The sequence below is a fragment of the Ornithorhynchus anatinus genome, chromosome 5, assembly GCF_004115215.2.
Source record: "Ornithorhynchus anatinus isolate Pmale09 chromosome 5, mOrnAna1.pri.v4, whole genome shotgun sequence".
Classification (NCBI taxonomy): Eukaryota; Metazoa; Chordata; class Mammalia; order Monotremata; family Ornithorhynchidae; genus Ornithorhynchus; species Ornithorhynchus anatinus.
In genome coordinates, this window is record NC_041732.1 from 97,794,840 (window position 1) to 97,812,857 (window position 18,018).

The following is an 18,018-nucleotide window of genomic DNA, read 5'->3' on the forward strand; positions in this document are numbered from 1 at the left end:
CTTCTATTTGCCCTCAACATTTAGGCTCAACTTCTATCTACCTCCAGGAGTAATTTCATAATAATTAAAGCTGTAAGACATTAGAGTGTTAGAGCCTTGCCACTCTTCCATTGTTAATTGCAGTATGCATTCTCTGCATTTCCTTGTAAGCTAATTTTCATAAAGGTGAAATCAGCATCAATGATAAAATTCATGAAGTAGAAAATGGAGCATCTTCAAAAGACTTCTGTATTTTATGGCAAGTACTGTTGCTATTCTATAATTAAGGCGATAGCTGGTATTACAGTCTTTATCTTGTCTCTTTGATGGCATTCGGCAAAGAAAGCAGTCGTTTCATAATAATAGAAGACATCCATTTAACGTGAACCAGCAGTCCAGAATACCTACTCATTAAAGGCAATAAGACTCTGAATAGGTATAGTTTAGCCTCAGTTATGAAGAGAGCAAAGGTGACAAATTCCTGAACCTCTCGGTACTAATCTGAGGTCATTGCAAAACAGTTTTGCTCCAAAATCTCCAACCTATGAGCTCTTATTTCCCCCCTACCTTTTCCTCCAGCAATTATTTTTCTCTCTTAACCAGACGTTTCTGGGTTTGGCAGATTTTTGGTCTAATCTGTTAAAATTTCCTGTTGAGCTTCAGATTTTCCTTGGGATCTCGGGTTTTGGAAACAGAAACATCCTTATAAACCATGTCTTGTGGAACTTGGAGATATTGAATTCTAGTGAGGCTGTGGGAGTTTACATTTAGTTTTGAATCCCTCATTAATAGAGATAACGACAAGCTAGAGGGGGCTCAGGAAAGATGAAATAAGAAGATAATATGACTGGAGGGATTGATTTGCAAGCAAAGATAAATGAAAAGAGATCTTCGTAACTTGAATAAGCAGCAAGTAAGGGAAATGGTAACTGTCGATGAATACAAGATAATTAAAAGTTTAGAAGAAAAAAATGGGTAGTGCAAAGCTTTCAAGTAGGAGCAATGGAATGAAAATTAGGAATTAAATAAAATGGTAATAAAAATTCTCTCAGAGAAAATAACTGAATTGCAAGGTTTTCTCGTTGTAGCTAGTGAAATGGTAATATCTTCATTGATTTTTTAAACTTGATGAGACAAAACACAATGAGTTATTATGAGAAGCAATTTTGTATTTTCCAGGAAATGGTTTAAATGATTAAAATTGCTCTTCTCCATTTCTCTGTGAACTGATAGATCTCTTTGAATTTGCTAGGTAAGCTGAAAAAATGTTTGGAATTTCAAGATGCTTAAAAAGCAAAATTCAGGACAAGCAGTGTGTCCTAGTAGAAAGAGCATGGGTCTGGAAGTCAGAGGATCCAGGTTCTAATCCTGACTCAGTCAGTTGCCTGCTGTATGTCCTTAGGCAAGTCACTTAACATCGCTGTGCCTCATTTTGCTCATCTGTAAAATGGGGATTTAATACAGGTCCTCCCTCCTATTAGACTGTGAGCCCCATGTGGAACAGGGGCTATGTCTAACTGCATTAACCTATATCTACACTAACAATTAGAACAGTGCTTGATATGTAGTAAGCCCTTAATAAATATCATTATCATTATTGTTACTATTATATTTATCAGTATTATTACCATTATCATTATTAAGGACTTTGCAGTGGTTTTCCATCCCTCAATTTCATGGTGAAATATAGCATCTATATATAGAGAGATCTATCGACATATATCTATACTCCTTATCAGTATATATCTCCTCATTATAATTTGTGGCTTCTTCAATCACTAAGCTATTTATTTTGTTAAATTAACAGAAGGAGAGTTTCTGTTACTTTAAAACTGGCGAGTTGAAATAAAATGTAGTTGTAGCATAGCTGTAACCATTAGAAAAAAAAATTAAAACAAACCTATTAGAACCCAGGTCCTCTGGTTCCGGGGCCCAGGCTCTTTCGACTAGGCCACGGTGCTTCTGGTGGATTTTTACTTTCTCTTACTAACAGCAACTCTCTCTTCTCTATGTGACCCAGTGCTTTTGGATGCCCGTATTCAGACATTAACTTGAAAAAGGAGGCAACACTTCATGACCGTCTCGGAGAACAAGCCCAGGCAAATTCAGTTCCAGATGCTCCACACTCAAAACACAAAGACCTCAGTAACCTGAACATTAATGGAAGGCACAAGAAGACATCCAATGAGCCCAGGTAAGAAACATGCATGTGTAAGGCTCACGGTAACAGCCCTGACAGGTGTAGTGGAACAGCTTGTGCTTCATTCATTTCACAAAGGTTCGAGAGATTATTGAAGCAGCGTGGCGCAGTGGAAAGAGCACGGGCTTTGGAGTCAGGGCTCATGAGTTCGAATCCCAGCTCTGCCACTTGTCAGCTGTGTGACTGTGGGCAAGTCACTTCACTTCTCTGGGCCTCAGTTCCCTCATCTGTAAAATGGGGATTAAGACTGTGAGCCCCACGTGGGACAACCTGATTCCCCTGTGTTTACCCCAGCGCTTAGAACAGTGCTCGGCACATAGTAAGCGCTTAACAAATACCAACATTATAGGTGCTTCTGACTGCTAGGCCCATGCTCTATCCCTAGGTTATGCTGCTTCTCCCCATATACTGATAATAATAATAATGATGGTATTTGTTAAGCACTTACTATGTGCCAAGCACTGTTCTAAGCTCTGGGACAAATACAAGGTTATCAGGTTGTCCCACATTGGGCTCACAGTCTTAATCCTCATTTTACAGATGAAGTAACAGGCACAGAGAAATTAAGTGACTTACCCAAAGTCACACAGCTGACACGTGGCGGTGCCGGGATTAGACCTCATGACCTCTGACTCCCAAGCCCGTGTTCTTTCTACTAAACTATGCTGCTTCTCTGTATCTCTCCACTTCTCAAAAACCTCCAGTATTTGCCTGCTCACTTCAAGCAGAAATTTTTCACGTTGGGCTTTAAGGCACTCAGTCTGCTCTCTCCCTCCTACTTCAACTTGCTGATCTCCCACTGCAACCCAGCCTGCGCAATCTGCTTCTCTAACACCAACCTATTTTTGGAACTCTATCAGATGTACCATGCCTCTACCCTTTACTCGTTTCCACCTCTTGTATGGAACTCCCTGCCTTTCAATATCTGACAGTCCACCATTCTACCCACATTCAAAATCCTCCTAAAGTTACATCTCCAAGAGGCCATCTCCTATCCACCCTCCCACCTGTGTTGATTCTGCACTTTACTGCTTTCCCAATAAGCACTTTGATACTCACCCCAGCCTCACAGTTTTTATATAAGTAGTGTTATACTTTTCTCTTTCCCCTCTCAATAATCAATTTTGATGTCTGTCCCCCCCTCAAAATTTAAGCTTCTTGTGGGCAGCGATTGTGTCTACCAACTCTCTTGCAGTTTAGTTTCCCAAGCGTTTAGTGCAGTATTCTGCACACAGCAAGTGCCGAGTTAATATAGCGATCATGTCCACCAACTCTGTTGCATTGTACTTGCCCAAGCACTTAATGCAGTGATCTGTGCATAATAAGCGCTCAATAAATACCATGGATTGATTGATTCTGGACACCATGTTTTAAGTCAGAGTCAAATGGAATTCAGGGGGCTTAAAGAGCCTACAGGCCTGACTTTCGTACCAGTGGAATTTGGATCACTGTTACAATGCAGTTGAAGTTTTCAAGGGGAATTCAGGAAGGATTGCTTTCTCTTTTTTCACTGACATTTTTATTTATCACATGATAGAGTTCATGTTTATAAAATACATTGCTTTCAATTTTATAAGGTATTCCTCTCACTAACCCCAGGAAGATGAACTTCCCTCTGTTTCTGTATTATGTTATCTCTTTTTTATGGGATTTGTTAAGTGCTTACTATGTGCCAGGCACCATTCTAAGCAGCACCAGGATAGATGCAAGGTAATCAGGTTGGACACAGCCTGTGTCCTCCATGGGACTCACAGTTTTAATCTCCATTTTTCAGATGAGGTAACTGAAGTCCAGAGAAGTTGTGACTTTCTCAAAGTCACAAAGCAGACAAGTGGCAGAGCCGGGACTAGACCCAGGTCCTTTTGACTCCCAGACCTGTGCTGTATCCACTAGAGCACGCTGTGGATAAATCTGCATTTTTCTTTTTATCGTTTGTTATCCACCCACTCCCCTTCGTAGAAATTGTTCAGGGTCTAGTTGTTCTTCAGTGTTTTTCACACCCACAATGTTTACAAGTTTTGGAGAGCTCCCACTCCTCTAACATCTTTGCCATTTGCTGGTATAGACACATCCTATTTCCTTCCTTTTCCTTCTTTATTTTTCAAAAGAACAGGACTTTCTGTATTGGCTCCGGGAATACCTTGGATTCTGCATGTTTAGGAACCTGGTGTCCAACAAACATTTCTGTGGCTTGAGGTTCCAGAATAGTTTGGGACTGTGAGGCGGTGGTTGGGGAGACCATTGTCACAAGCCCCGCCGGGACTTTCCAGGAGAAGCCAGGACTTCCCTGATCCGGAAGGAGCCTCAGTGACACGTAGAGAATCAGACCACACCACCAAGGTTGCTATGGAAAGGTTTTTTTTATTGAGTTTTACCAATGTGCAAGGGAGTGATACATACACACTCTCACTCACTACACTCCACCGAGGGTCCAGTACCAGTCTCCTGGTTGAGGGAGCCCATTCTGTCAATTCTGTGGCAGAAGGTCGGGAGAGGTTCCTGGGGCACAGACTGCTGGCTCTGCAAGCCGCCGCAGCCGCTTCCCTCTGAACCCTGCTTCCTCTCTGCTTCCAAGTACTTCTGCCTTCTGCAGCTTCAGCGTCAAAGCTGCTCTCCTCCTTGCTTCTCTTCGTATGCTTTGTCGCAATTCAAAACATCAGCCTTTTATCTTGCTTAGGCGTTGCAGTTGTGGCTTTTTGGGGCAGTCATTGATTGGTCCAGGCCCATTGCCGGGTAGAGCAGGGCGAAAAGGCCATGCCTCCCTCCATGCTTCGCCCCCCACAGGCGAAGGGAAGACAAGGGAATCACTTGTCCCCAAGTAGAACCCAACAGTGCCTTCCCCAGTGTCTTCCTTATTGTTGTTCGCGGGATTGCAGTCACTAATAAGGCAGCTTCCTTTGGGCTCACAATAGCTACGAATTCCAGAAACACTTGGCAAAGTCAGTCAGTTATATTTTTTGAGTGCTTACTGTGTGCAGAGCACTTTACTAAGCACTTGGATGAGTACAATACAGAAATAAAAAGATAGACTCCCAGTCTATGTTATGAAGATGGAGCCTACAGTGGTTCCATCTTCTCCTCCTCTGCCATCCCCCACTCATGGCTCTGGTGCAAATCAGTTTGTCAATTAGAGATATTCATTAAGTGCTTCCTGTGTGCAGAGCACTGGACTGAGAACTTGGGAGAGAACAGTACAATAAGCAGAATTGAAAGACACAATAGTGAATATCGCTCCAGTATTGCAGTGGACTTCATACTGCTCATTCCCTCCAAATTAGCCAGATTTACCAAGGATAAGCTCTGCCGATCATTGTCCCTTCAAATCACCTTAAGATTTTCCATCTTGGAGTCAAAAAACAGAAGTAGCAAACAGATCCCTGGGCAGAAAAGTGATTGTGATCCTATCCCTGGAACAGAGATTTGGTTTTGTTTGATCAGTTCCCTGCCTCTGCTTGCTTTATGGTCCCAGAACAGTCCGTTTTTCTGTGGTATGTCCCTGTTGTTACCTTAGTATTGCAAGAGACACAATGTAAACCGATGATGAGCATGATACTTGCAAATCAAAAGACAAGGGATAGGCTGTTCAAATGATATTTGAGTAGAAAATCAATAGCAGCTTCATTGTTGTCTTGTTCCATAAAGCTGTTCGCCACACAAAGAACCTCATTTGCACTCTCCCAAGGGTTGAGTAAGGTATTCTGCACACAATAGAGAAACAGCATGGCCTAATGGAAAGAGCATGGCCTGAATGTCAGAGGACCTGGGTTCTAATCATGACTCTGCCACTTACCTGGTGTATGATTGGGGGCAAGTCACATAATTTCTCAGTACCTCAGGTCCCTCGTCTGCAAAATGGGGATTCAACACCTGTTCCGTTGTATCCACTCCAGAATTTAGTACAGTGCAAGCATGTAGTAAGCCCTTAAAAATACAGCAGTTTTTACTGTTATGATTAACACTGTTATCGTAGGAAGTACTTGGTTAAGTCTATTGATTGACAACAGAGTCTCAGGTCAGCTTCAGCTCCTGCAGAATTATTGAATTTCCACTCTTTTAATGACTGCCTGACCTGGACTAACATTGGGTTTTAATGTTTCAGAAGTCCTGATATGACTACCTCCATTCCCTTCTCCCCTCTTATAATTTTACATTATGAGGGACAGGGACCATGTCTGCTTCTGTCGTGTGTATTCTCCCCCAGTGTTTAATACAGTGCTCTGCACATAGTTAAAGTGTTATGAATACTATTACTACGAATTCTAACCACTACTACTACTAATAACAGTTATGGTATTTGTTAAGGGCTTACTTTGTGCCAAGCACTTTTCTAAGCACTGGGATAAATTCAAGGTAATCAGATTCTCCCGTTTGGGGCTCACAGTCTTAATCCCCATTTTACATATGAGGCACCTGAGGCACAGAGATGTTAAGTGACTTGCCCAAGGTCACCCAGCAGACAAGTGGCAGAACTGGGATTAGAACCCACGGCCTCTGACTCGGAAGCCCATGTTCTTGCCACTAGGCCATGCTACTTCTCTTCCTACTACTGCTATTACCACCAGGCACTTAGTACATTGTTCTGCACAAAGTGCTCAATAAGTATGATCAAATTGGATTATTACTACAGTGCTCTGCAGAAAGTAAGCACTCACTAAGTAGCATTGATTGATTGATAAGAGCAATTGCCATTGTGTCCTCTCTTCTTTTGGAGACAGAGGGCCTCATACATCCCATAGTTCACTGTACAAATGAGGCCCTCAGGCCTGAGGGGGCAGGGGTGAAGCTAGAAAGGGCATCAGGCCAGCCCGTCATAGTAATAACTGTGGTATGTGCTAAGTGATTACTACATGCCAAGAACTGTGCGAAGCGCTGGAGTAGGCACATCATAATCAGTTTTGACACAGTCCCTGTCTAACACATTGCTCACAGTCTTAATCCTCATGCTACAGATGAGGGAACTGAAGCCCAGAGAAGTGAAATGACTTGGCCAAGGTCAAACAGCAGCCATGCGGCGGAGCTGGGATTAGAGCCTAGGTCCTTCAGACTCCCAGGCCTGAGCTCTGTCCACTAGGCCACACTCCTTCACCATAGGATGATGGGGCTAATCACAGGCCAAAGTCTGCATCACTGGTTCAGGCTTCTCCTGCTGGGGCAGCGGTGCCACCTGGAAAGCCAGCTGGGCAGCAGCAAGGTTCCCGATCAGCCCGCTCACAAGTGGCCCTGTGAGGGGACCAGCTCCCCAGCCGGTGGGGCATCCAGCCTTGCGAACATCCTGCACAGCCCCCTGCAGGCCAGATGAATTCTTAGTACAGTGCTTTGCACATAGTAAGCACTCAATAAATACAATTGAATGAATGAACATGGAGCCATACCCCTGTGGACCCCAGACCTTTTCTCACCGGAAGCCTAAGGGCCAAACTCGTTGGAGCACAGTAATTTAAAGGTGAATTGAAAAATTTTATCCCCTTGATTTTTATGGGCCGAGGAAACGAACCGACAGTCAAGTCAGTCCGTCAGTCGTATTTAGTGAGCACTTACTGTGTACAGAGCACTGTACTAAGCACTTGGGAGAGTACAATTCATTCATTCATTCAATAGTATTTATTGAACACTTACTATGTACAGAGCACTGTACTAAGCGCTTGGAATGTACAAATCGGTAACAGAGATGGTCCCTGCCCTTTGACGGTCTTACAGTCTAATCAGGGGAGACGGACAGACAAGAGTCTTACAGTCTAATCAGGGGAGACGGACAGACAAGAACAATAGCAATAAATAGAATCAAGGGGATATAAATAGAATCAAGGGGATATAAATAGACTCAAGGGGATTAAACAGATACATTCCCTGCCAACAATGAGCTAATAATCTAGAGGGGGAGACAAATATAAATATGAATAAATCCATTGTGGACTGTGGTAAACAGCAATAACAATAATAATAGTAATAATGATTGTGGTATCTGTTAGGCACTTAGTATAGTGCTCTGCACACAGTAAGCACCCAATAAATATGATTGAACTTACTACGTAACAAGCACTGTACTAAGATATGTGCTGTAGTAGATACAGGCTAATCAGGTCAACTAGGTTTCCTATCCCATATGGGGCTCACACTCTAAGGGACAAAATTGTACAGGTATTTGACCCCCGGTTCTATAGATGAGGGAAGTGAGGCAAATAAAAATTCAGTGACTTGCCCAAGGTCACAGAGTAGACAAATGGCAGGGCCAGAATTAGAACCAGGTTCCCTGACTCTCAGGCCTCTGTGCTTTCCACGAGGCCTCTCTCTCCTGCTTAATCAATAAGTCATATTTATTGGGCTCTTAACCGTGTGTAGAGCACTACATTAAGCAGTTGGAAAGTACAACAGAGTGGGTAGATGTAGTCCCTGCTCACAAGGATTTTACAGTCCATGGATTAGAAATTAGAAATTAGTAGATTAGAGAAAGGGGAAGTAGTAGAGTATAAGAATATTTACCAAAGTACTGTGGGGCTAGGGTAAGTATCAAAGAACTTAAGGGATACTCAGACAAGTTCATAGTTGATGTAGAGGGGAGGACGGATAGGGAAAATAAAGGCCTTTCTCTGGGAAGGCTTCTTGGAGGAGATGTGATTTTAGGAGGATTTTGAAAGTGAGAGTGGTGGTCTGTCATATATAAAGTGGGGAGGGAGTTCCAGGCCAGGAGGAGATTGTGTGCAAGGGGTCAATGGTGAGATGGACGTACCCTTATGTACATATCCATAATTTATTTATTTGCATTAATGTCTGTCTCCCACTCTAGACTGTAAGCTCCTTGCGGTCAGGGAATTTGTCTACCAACTCTGTTATATTGTGCTCTCCCAAGCATTTATACAGTGCCCTGGCCACATTAAGCACTCAATAAATATGACTGATTAATTGATTGCAAAGCACTGTTGAGGGGAGTCAGGAGTTCTCCTTTTAAGGTACTGCTGAGTTGGATGGGAGAGTTGAAGAGGGGCTTGGAGGAGAAAGGAACTGTAGAGGAGCAGGGGAGAGTTTAGGGAGACTTTGTTTACTGGTTTCAAAGTGACCGACCAAATACATGGCCAGGTCATTAGGGGAAAAGAGATGTAGGGTGGGGTGTGATTGGGGGGGAGTGGAGGTAGGAGTGCAAGATGTGAGTAGAGAATTTAAAGATGAAACAGCTGTCATAGACATTGAGCATAATCTGAATTAATACAGATGGAGAAATACCATTGCCAATTGGGTGTGATGGCAGAATCAAATCAGGTGAGGATGAAGTGGTGATGAACAGCTCCCTAAGGGCAGGGATGGTGTCTACCTACTTTTGTGGCTTAGTGGATAGAGCACCGGCCTGAGAGCCAGAAGGTCATGGGTTCCAATCTCGGCTCTGCCCGGTGTCTTCTGTGTGACCTTCGACGAGTCACTTCATTTCTCTGGGCCTCAGTTACCTCATCTGTAAAATGAAGATTATGAGTGTGAGCCCTCTGTGAGATAGGGACTGTGTCCAACCTAACTTGTATCTACCCCAGTGCTTAGCACAATGCTTGGCACATAGTTTGTGCTTAACAAGTACCATAATTGTTACTGTTACTCTCAAGTGTTTAGTACAGAACTCGCCACACAGAAAATTCTCAATAAATGCACTGATTAATTGGTTTGGCGATGAACTTCATACTGTATTGAATTTTCTAGACCCTTCAGGTGAACGAGGTTTCCAGATTCTAAAACAGTGTTTCTGCAATCAATTCAAAGGGACCTCCAAAGCAATTTGGAGATCTCCAAAACCATGACAGCTCAGGAGAGTATGGGCCTGGGAATCAGAAGGACCCGGGTTCTAGTCCCATTTCTGCCACAGGTCTGCTTTGTGACCTTGGGCAAGTCACATAACTTCTCCGGGCCTCTATTCCCTCTTCTGTACAATGGGGATTAAGATTGTGAGCCCCATGTGAAACAGGAACTATGTCCAACCTGCTCAACAGGTGTCTACCCCAGCGTTTAGAACAGTGCTTGGGACATAGTAAGCACTTAACAAGTACCGTGGCTCAGTGCAAAGAGCACGGGCACAGGAGTCAGAGGACATGGGTTGGAATCCTGGCTCTGCCAGTTGTCAGCTGGGTGACTGTGGGCAAGTCACATAACTTCTCTGTGCCTCAGTTCCCTCATCTGCAAAATGGGGATTAAGACTGTGAGCCCCATGTGGGACAACCTGATTACCCTGTATCTACCCCAGTGCTTAGAACAGTGCTCTGCAAATTGTAAGTGCTTAACTACCAACATCATTATTATTATTGAGAAGCAGCTTGGCTCAGTGGAAAGAGCATGGGCTTGGGAGTCAGAGGTGATGGGTTTGAATCCCAGCTCTGCCACTTGTCAGCTGTGTGACTGTGGGCAAGTCACTTCACTGTGCCTCAGTTCCCTCATCTCAAAAATGGGGATGAAGACTGTGAGCCCCACGTGGGACAACCTAATGACCCTGTATCTCCCCCAGTGCTTAGAACAGTGCTCTGCACATAGTAAGCGCTTAACAAATACAACATTATTATTATTATTACCATAGTCATTGTTATTATTATTATCCTTAACCTAGTTCTGAATCAGCTGTGTCATTGTTATTATTAGAAATAGCATGGCCGAGTAGCAAAAGCGTGGGCTTAGGTATCAGAGGTTGTGGGTTCTAATCCCAGCTCCACCACTTGTCTGCTGTGTGACCTTGGGCAACTCATTTAACTTAGTGCAAAGAGCATAGACTTGGGAGTCAGAGGTCATGGGTTCTAATCATGGTTCTGCCACTGATCAGCTGTGTGACTTTGAACAAGTCACTTGACTTCTCTGTGCCTCAGTTACCTCATCTGTAAAATGGGGATTAAGACTGTGAGCCTCACATGGGACAACCTGATGACCTTGTATTTTCCCCAGTGCTTAGAATAGTGCTCAGCGCATAGTAAACACTTAACAACTACCATCATTATTATTATTAGGACCACTAGTACTGCCATTGTCATGGACCAGAATAGAAGTCAAAGATGATGAGATGGCAAAGTAACCAGAATTCATTAAGTGCACACACACTTTTCCAAAGTCCAGGGAATATCATCATATTCCCAATGCTCCAGGTCAGTCGTATTTATTGAGCGCTTACAGTGTGCAGAGCACTGTACTAAACGCTTGGAATGTACAATTCAGCAACAGAGATACTCCCTACCCAACAACGGGCTAGTTGTCAACTGTAAAAAAAGAACTGTAGGAAAACAATTTCCAGAGCTGATTTTCTTAAAATATTTTGTCATTCAAGGTGGAATCTGTAAATTTCAATTTTGGCCCCGGTCTTTGGATAATTAAATTTGATGGAACAATCTGTGCTCAAACTGCCCGTAGTTCCATCCCTAAATGAGATAGTGACATTCTTGTGGCTCTGAAAGGAAACAAACCTCTGTCATTAGAAATAAAGCTTGGGTTCGCTTGTTTTCCCTCATCACACTCACTTGGCCTTGAAAGGACTGTCTGCCACAAAGCACTGCAGAACAGTATGAAAAGGTAACCCAGCAGTTTTCTTGAGCTTTATTCTTCTCATCTTGAGCATAATTATCTTATTAAGAAGCACTCTCCCCCTTTAAACCAGGAATTAAGTCAATCAAATTTTCACAACATCTTAAGCTTGGATCCTTTTTCTGCTGAACCTGTGTAAAAAACAAATATCTGGAAAATATATTTTGAAGAATGTTTTTATCAGGGAACAGGCAACCGGGACCCCTTAGTTTCCCACTGAAGCCCCAGGTTTCCAACTCTGGATTCAGATTACTGGAAGGGAGGAAAAAAGATTTTGAAAAGTTTCATTAGCTTAAACCCCAAGAGCATAATTTGTAAAACAATCAAAGACATTGATGATTCCAGTATTTTAAAACCTTGCCTGTCATACCTATGCTTATAAAATCAGATTTCTAGCAGTAGCAAAAACGTGATCTCTAAGGAGCACAATGGAATCCCATCATTTGTGCAAATGTAAAATCATTCAAGCCTTAACGATGAAAAAATAGATAGGAGGCCAGAAAAAGAGAACACAGTGTTACTGCTGGGTCCCTTGTGCCAGGAATTTTCATCTCCTTTTAGAAAAATATATGTGATTTGTTCTTTTCAGCACATTTATTCTTCTCCCCCATTATCATCGTTGTGAACATCATTACCAAGCATAACAGCCCATCCTGAGCTTGTGTCTTTGTGCTGAGACCTTGATTACAGAATGAACTTGAGTTGCAAGGAAAATCATGTTTGTATTCAGTTGAAAACATTTACTAACATTGTAGTTATAAGAAGAAATGTATTTCTCCACATTTGAAATTTGACTCTATCTGACGGAGAACCAAAAATTCGCTCTGCTCTACAGATGGGTCAATTGGAGGAGAGGTATTGATGATATTTTGAGGAGAAATTTGAATTAAATAGCCAACCTCTTAAAGGCCCATGTTCTTACCTTTAGGGGGCAGGGGGAGTCACTACACTTTTCAGGAGCAGCACAACTTAGTTGTGGGGTTTAGTGCAGGGTTCCTAGCTCTCCTTCACCCCTACTTTCCTCATTCCATTTCCAGCACATTGTGCACAGTGCTAGTCTCGGTTTACTGGCACCCCAAAATAAGACAAATTGTATTAGGGGTGCTACCTACATTATGATGATGATGATAATGATGCTGTATGTTGAATTCTTCCACTGTGCCAAACATTGTCCAAGCACTGGGATAATTATAACATTGGATTGTGTCAGATTGGATACAGTCCCTCTCCCACCTGGGGCTCATTCCCTAGAAGGTAGAATGAATATTTTAGCCCCACTTTACAGGTGTGAAAACTGAGGCACAGAGAAGGGAAGTGACCTGCCCAAGGCCACACAGCAGTGAGTGGGCAGTCCTGGATTAAAACCCAGGTCTCCTGAGTCCCAGTCCTGTGCTTTTTTTAAGCACAAGGTTAATGCCTCATCTCCCAACCCCCACCCACAAAAGAGTTCCTGGATGGTCTCCAGTGCTATTCTTAATCCTCCACCAAGTTCGTTGTTCCCTTTAAGACTACCATATTTCCCACCAGGATCTCAAGAGGTTCAGTTCAGCTCAGTTATATTTATTGACCACTTATTGTGTGCAAATCACTACTAAGTGCTTGATTTCCCAAGTTCTCTTGAAATCTCACCCTTCCATTTTGTTCATTCATTCATTCAATAGTATTTATTGAGCGCTTACTATGTGCAGAGCACTGTACTAAGTGCTTGGGATGAACAAGTCGGCAACAGATAGAGACAGTCCCTGCCATTTGACGGGCTTACAGTCTAATCGGGGGAGACGGACAGACAAGAACAATGGCAATAAACAGAGTCAAGGGGAAGAACATCTCGTAAAAACAATGGCAACTAAATAGAATCAAGGCGATGGCCTCTGGGCCCATCCAGTCACAACTTATTAAAACCCTGGCCTTCTTCCCTCCCTGGCCTTTATCTTCAACCACTCAATCTCCTTGGCTCCTTCCCAGTTGCTTACAAAAATGCCCCTGGCTCTCATATCCGCCAACCCCCTCCCTTGGCCACCTCCCGCCCCCAGCTCCTTTCAGGTATTGTCCCACCTCCGTCCTAATCATTCTTTTCCCAAACTCAAATGAGTTGTTTACCACAGCTGCCTCCACTTCCTAGCCCCCAATTCTCTTCTTGACACCTGAAATCAGCTTCCACTCCCTCCCTTCCAAGGAAATAGTCCTCTCTAAGGTCATCAGTGCCTTGCCGAATTCAGTGGACTCCACTCTGGCCTAAACCTCCTTAACTTCTCAGCTGCTTTTGACGTTTTGGACCAGTCCTTCCTTCTGGAACTCCTTTTTCCCCCTCACACAAACCCTGTCTTCCCTGAAACTCTCCCACCACTGTAAAAGCCACTTGTCTTGTCCCACCTCGACTAGGCAGCAGCATTGGCGTAGTGGATAGATCTTGGGCCTGGGAGTAAGAAGGTCATGAGTTCAGATCCCGGTTCTGCAACTTCTCTGCTGTGTGACCAAGTCACTTCACTTCTCTGGGCATCAGTTACCTCATCCGTAAAATGGGAGACTAAGACTGTGAGCCCCATGGGGGACAGAGACTGTGTCCAACCTGATTATTTTATATCTACCCCAGCATTTAGTACAGTGCTTGGTACATAGTAAGTGCTTAACAAATGGCCATCTTCTAGACTGTAAGCCTGGTGTGGGCAGGGATTCTCTTTCTTTATTGCTGAATTGTAGTTTCCAAGCACTTAATACAATCCAATTGAAAGAATGAATGAATGACTACTCTATCAGTCTCCTCTCTGACCTCCCTGCCTGCAGTCTGTCATCATTCTTTTGCCCAGATCATTTTTCAAAAAAATCATTCAGTCCACATGTCCCCACTCCTCAAAATCCCTCGGTAGTTGCCCGTCCATCTTTGAATCCCTCACCGTAATTCTTCACTGTAGGCTTTAAAGCCCTCAGTCACTTCTCCCGATTCCATCTAACTTCACTCAACTTCCACTGCAATTCAGCCCACACATTTCATCCCTCTAATACACACCTACTCAATCTCATGTCTCTCATCATCAACCCCTTGCTCAAGTCCTTTTTCTATAATAATAATAATGTTGGTATTTGTTAAGCGCTTACTATGTGCAGAGCACTGTTCTAAGCGCTGGGGTAGATACAGGGTAATCAGGTCGTCCCACATGAGGCTCCCAGTTAATCCCCATTTTACAGATGAGGTAACTGAAGCACAGAGAAGTTAAGTGACTTGCCCACAGTCACACAGCTGACAAATGGCAGAGCCAGGAGTTGAACCCGTGACCTCTGACTCTGAAGCCCAGGCTCTTTCCACTGAGCCACGCTGCTTCCCTGGAACACCCTCCTCCTTCATGATGATGATGATGATTTTGATATGTTAAGTGCTTTCTAATGCCACGTGAGTTACAGATGAGGTAACTGAGGCACAGAGAATTCAAGTAACTTTCCCGAGGTCATGCAGCAGACAATTGTCAGAGCTGGGATTAGAACCCATGACCTTCTGACCCCCAGGCTCGTGCTCTATCTACTGCACCATGCTGCTGTAGAGAAGCAGCGTGGCTTTCCCCTAAGCCATGCTGCTTCTCTATAGAAGTTGCAGAAGTAATAGTAATAGTAGCAGCACTGAAGCAGCGTGGCTCAGTGGAAGGAGCACGGACCTAGGAGTCAGAGGTCATGGGTTCTAATCCTGGCTCCACCTACTGTCAGCTGTGTGACTTTGGGCAAGTCACTTCACTTCTCGGTGCCTCAGTTACCTCATCTGTAAAATGGGGATTAAGACTGTGACCCTCACATGGGACAACCTGATTACCCTATATCTACCCCAGCACTTAGAACGGTGCTCGGCACATAGTGCTTAACAAATACCAACATTATTATTATTATTGGACTTGTAGTATTAGCAGCAACAATGGCAGTAGTCATAGCAGTAATAATAGTAATAATAATGTTGGTATTTGTTAAGCGCTTACTATGTGCAGAGCACTGTTCTAAACACTGGGGGCGATACTGGGTATTCAGGTTGTCCCGCGTGAGGCTCACAGTTAATCCCCATTTTACAGATGAGGTAACTGAGGCCCAGAGAAGTGAGGTGACTTGCCCTCAGTCACACAGCTGACAAGTGGCGGAGCTGGGATTAGAACCCTTGACCTCTGACTCCCAAGCCCGGGATCTTTCCACTGAGCCACGATTGAGCTCCCACTTGATGTGACACTCAAGCAGTAGAATATGATGAAGTGGCAAGGACTTTGCCCACAAGGAGCGTCCACTCTTATTTTGGACTCATCGGCTACCTGTGTTTTGTGTTTTCCCCTTAGAAGCAAGAATGCTGGAGATCTGGGAAATGAGGGAAAAAGGACTTCAGTGTAATGAATAAGTAACCCAGTTGTACAGTATTAGAATTAGATGAAAGCCAGTTGTTTTTGAGATGATTCTCAAATTGAGTGGCCAAAATAAGCTTTGGGGTTTGATCATGCATTTCCTTGGGGTTTGGTTTTGCCATGATTAAGACACAGGGGATTTAGTTATCCTTTGTTGTTGTAAGATGTTTACTTCAATTACTCTCAATATAATAAACCCCCAGATTCTCTCAGATCTTTGAGTAGGACATAAGATTCACATCCCAGTTACTCTGTTATCATAGGAATCAGAAACCATATATTCAGTGTCTACCCTCCTTCCAGTACTTAGCAGCCCAAGACATATTTCTTTCAATAAACTTGCATATGTATCATCAAGTCTGCTAACTCAAGTTTTAATAAAGTTCCATGATGAAATAGTTATAAAATTAAACCTAGTGCCTACTGTAATATTTTAAAAGTTAATGAATTCCCTGACATTCAGCAACTCAATTGGAGTCCCTGTTTTGCAGTAAAGTACAATGTTAGTATTAATCTCATTGTCCTGATGTGAGGTAAAATCTCCAAAAGCAATTGTTTTTCCTGTGTTCACCTCTTTTTCCATTTCCAAAGGGAGTTGTCTCTTGAAGGTCTGTGGTATTCCCTACAGTAGATCATTCATTCATTCATTCATCCATTCATCCAATTGTATTTATTGAGTGCTTACTATGTGCAGAGCACTGTCCTAAGCACTTGGAATGTACAATTCGGCAACAGATAGAGACAATCCTTGCCCAACAATGGGCTCACAATCTAAAAGGGGATACAGACAAAAAAATAAAACAAGTAGTCAGGCATCAATTCCATTTTCCACATTTAACAGTCTCTTCTTACCTTTCCTTTCTCCTACTCCCTTCTGCATCACCCTGATTTGCTTCCTTTATTCATCTCCCTTCCCAGCCTGACAGCACTTATGTTCATACCTGTAATTTATTTATATTAATGTTTGCCTCCCCATCTGGTCTTTAAGTTCGTTGTGGGCAGGGAATGTGTCTATTTATTGTTTTATTGTACTCTCCCAAGGGCTTAATACAGTGCTTCACTCATGGTAAGCACTCAAAAAAAATGAATGAATGAATGAATGAATGAATTCTTACATGAAAAAAAATAAGGAAAGCTTGCTGCCATAAAGTGCTGGCTAAGTCACTTGCGTTTACCCTGTGTTGTTTATTTCAGTTAGTGGTGCTATCTTGATTTATTTTCACCTTCCAGAATAATGAGCCTAGGTTTTATTTCTGTTCCTTTGTCAGCCTTGTACAGCAGGCAAAGTGTCTGAAAATGAAAGGAAAAGAAGATATTGACTTGGATAATCTACTCGGAGGTAAGATCATTTTACATTTTCCTGGGAAGAATTCCCTCTCCCTTCCCCTTTCCTCCTATCCTCCCTGCCAGAATTGAAAGAAAAAAAAATGAACAATGACCAGTTAAAGCCAAAGAAGCCACTTGGATAAGAAAGTCAAAAGATCTGGTACACAAATATGAGACGTTATGAAGACAAAATATTCCTGAATGAAAGCTATCAGAGCCACTTGAATTATCGAGGATTCAGTCACGATCAGTCTTTCTCCCAGAAAATTCCGTCCCTGTCCCACTTGGGACTCTGTGGTGAGGAAAGATTTTTCCCAAGGGAAATTTAATGAAGGGGGAAATCTGAAAAAAAGGAAAGCTTGCTAAGGCACCATTTCAGGTCCATCTACCTTGTCTTCAACTCACCCCACCCTAAGTCATAGGTGATAAACATTACAGTTGTTTTTGTTCCTCCATATTCTCATTTATTCATTCATTCAGTTGTATTTATTGAACACTTACTGTGTGTAGAGCACTGTACTGAGTGCTTGGAAAGTACAGTTCAGCAACAAATTGAGATGAGCCCCACCCAACAATGGGCTCACAGTCTAGAAACAGAAGCAAAATAAACTA

General features: G+C 43.0%; 1 protein-coding gene across 1 annotated transcript in view; it reads left to right on the forward strand.

The window, feature by feature from the left end:
- Positions 1 to 18,018, forward strand: part of L3MBTL4 (L3MBTL histone methyl-lysine binding protein 4) — a 437,216-nt gene that overhangs the window by 269,606 nt on the left and 149,592 nt on the right. The window contains exons 15-16 of the mRNA XM_029064475.2: positions 2,000 to 2,173; positions 17,349 to 17,419. Coding sequence (XP_028920308.1) covers positions 2,000 to 2,173; positions 17,349 to 17,419 — 245 coding nt within the window. The remainder of the gene's footprint in view (positions 1 to 1,999; positions 2,174 to 17,348; positions 17,420 to 18,018) is intronic.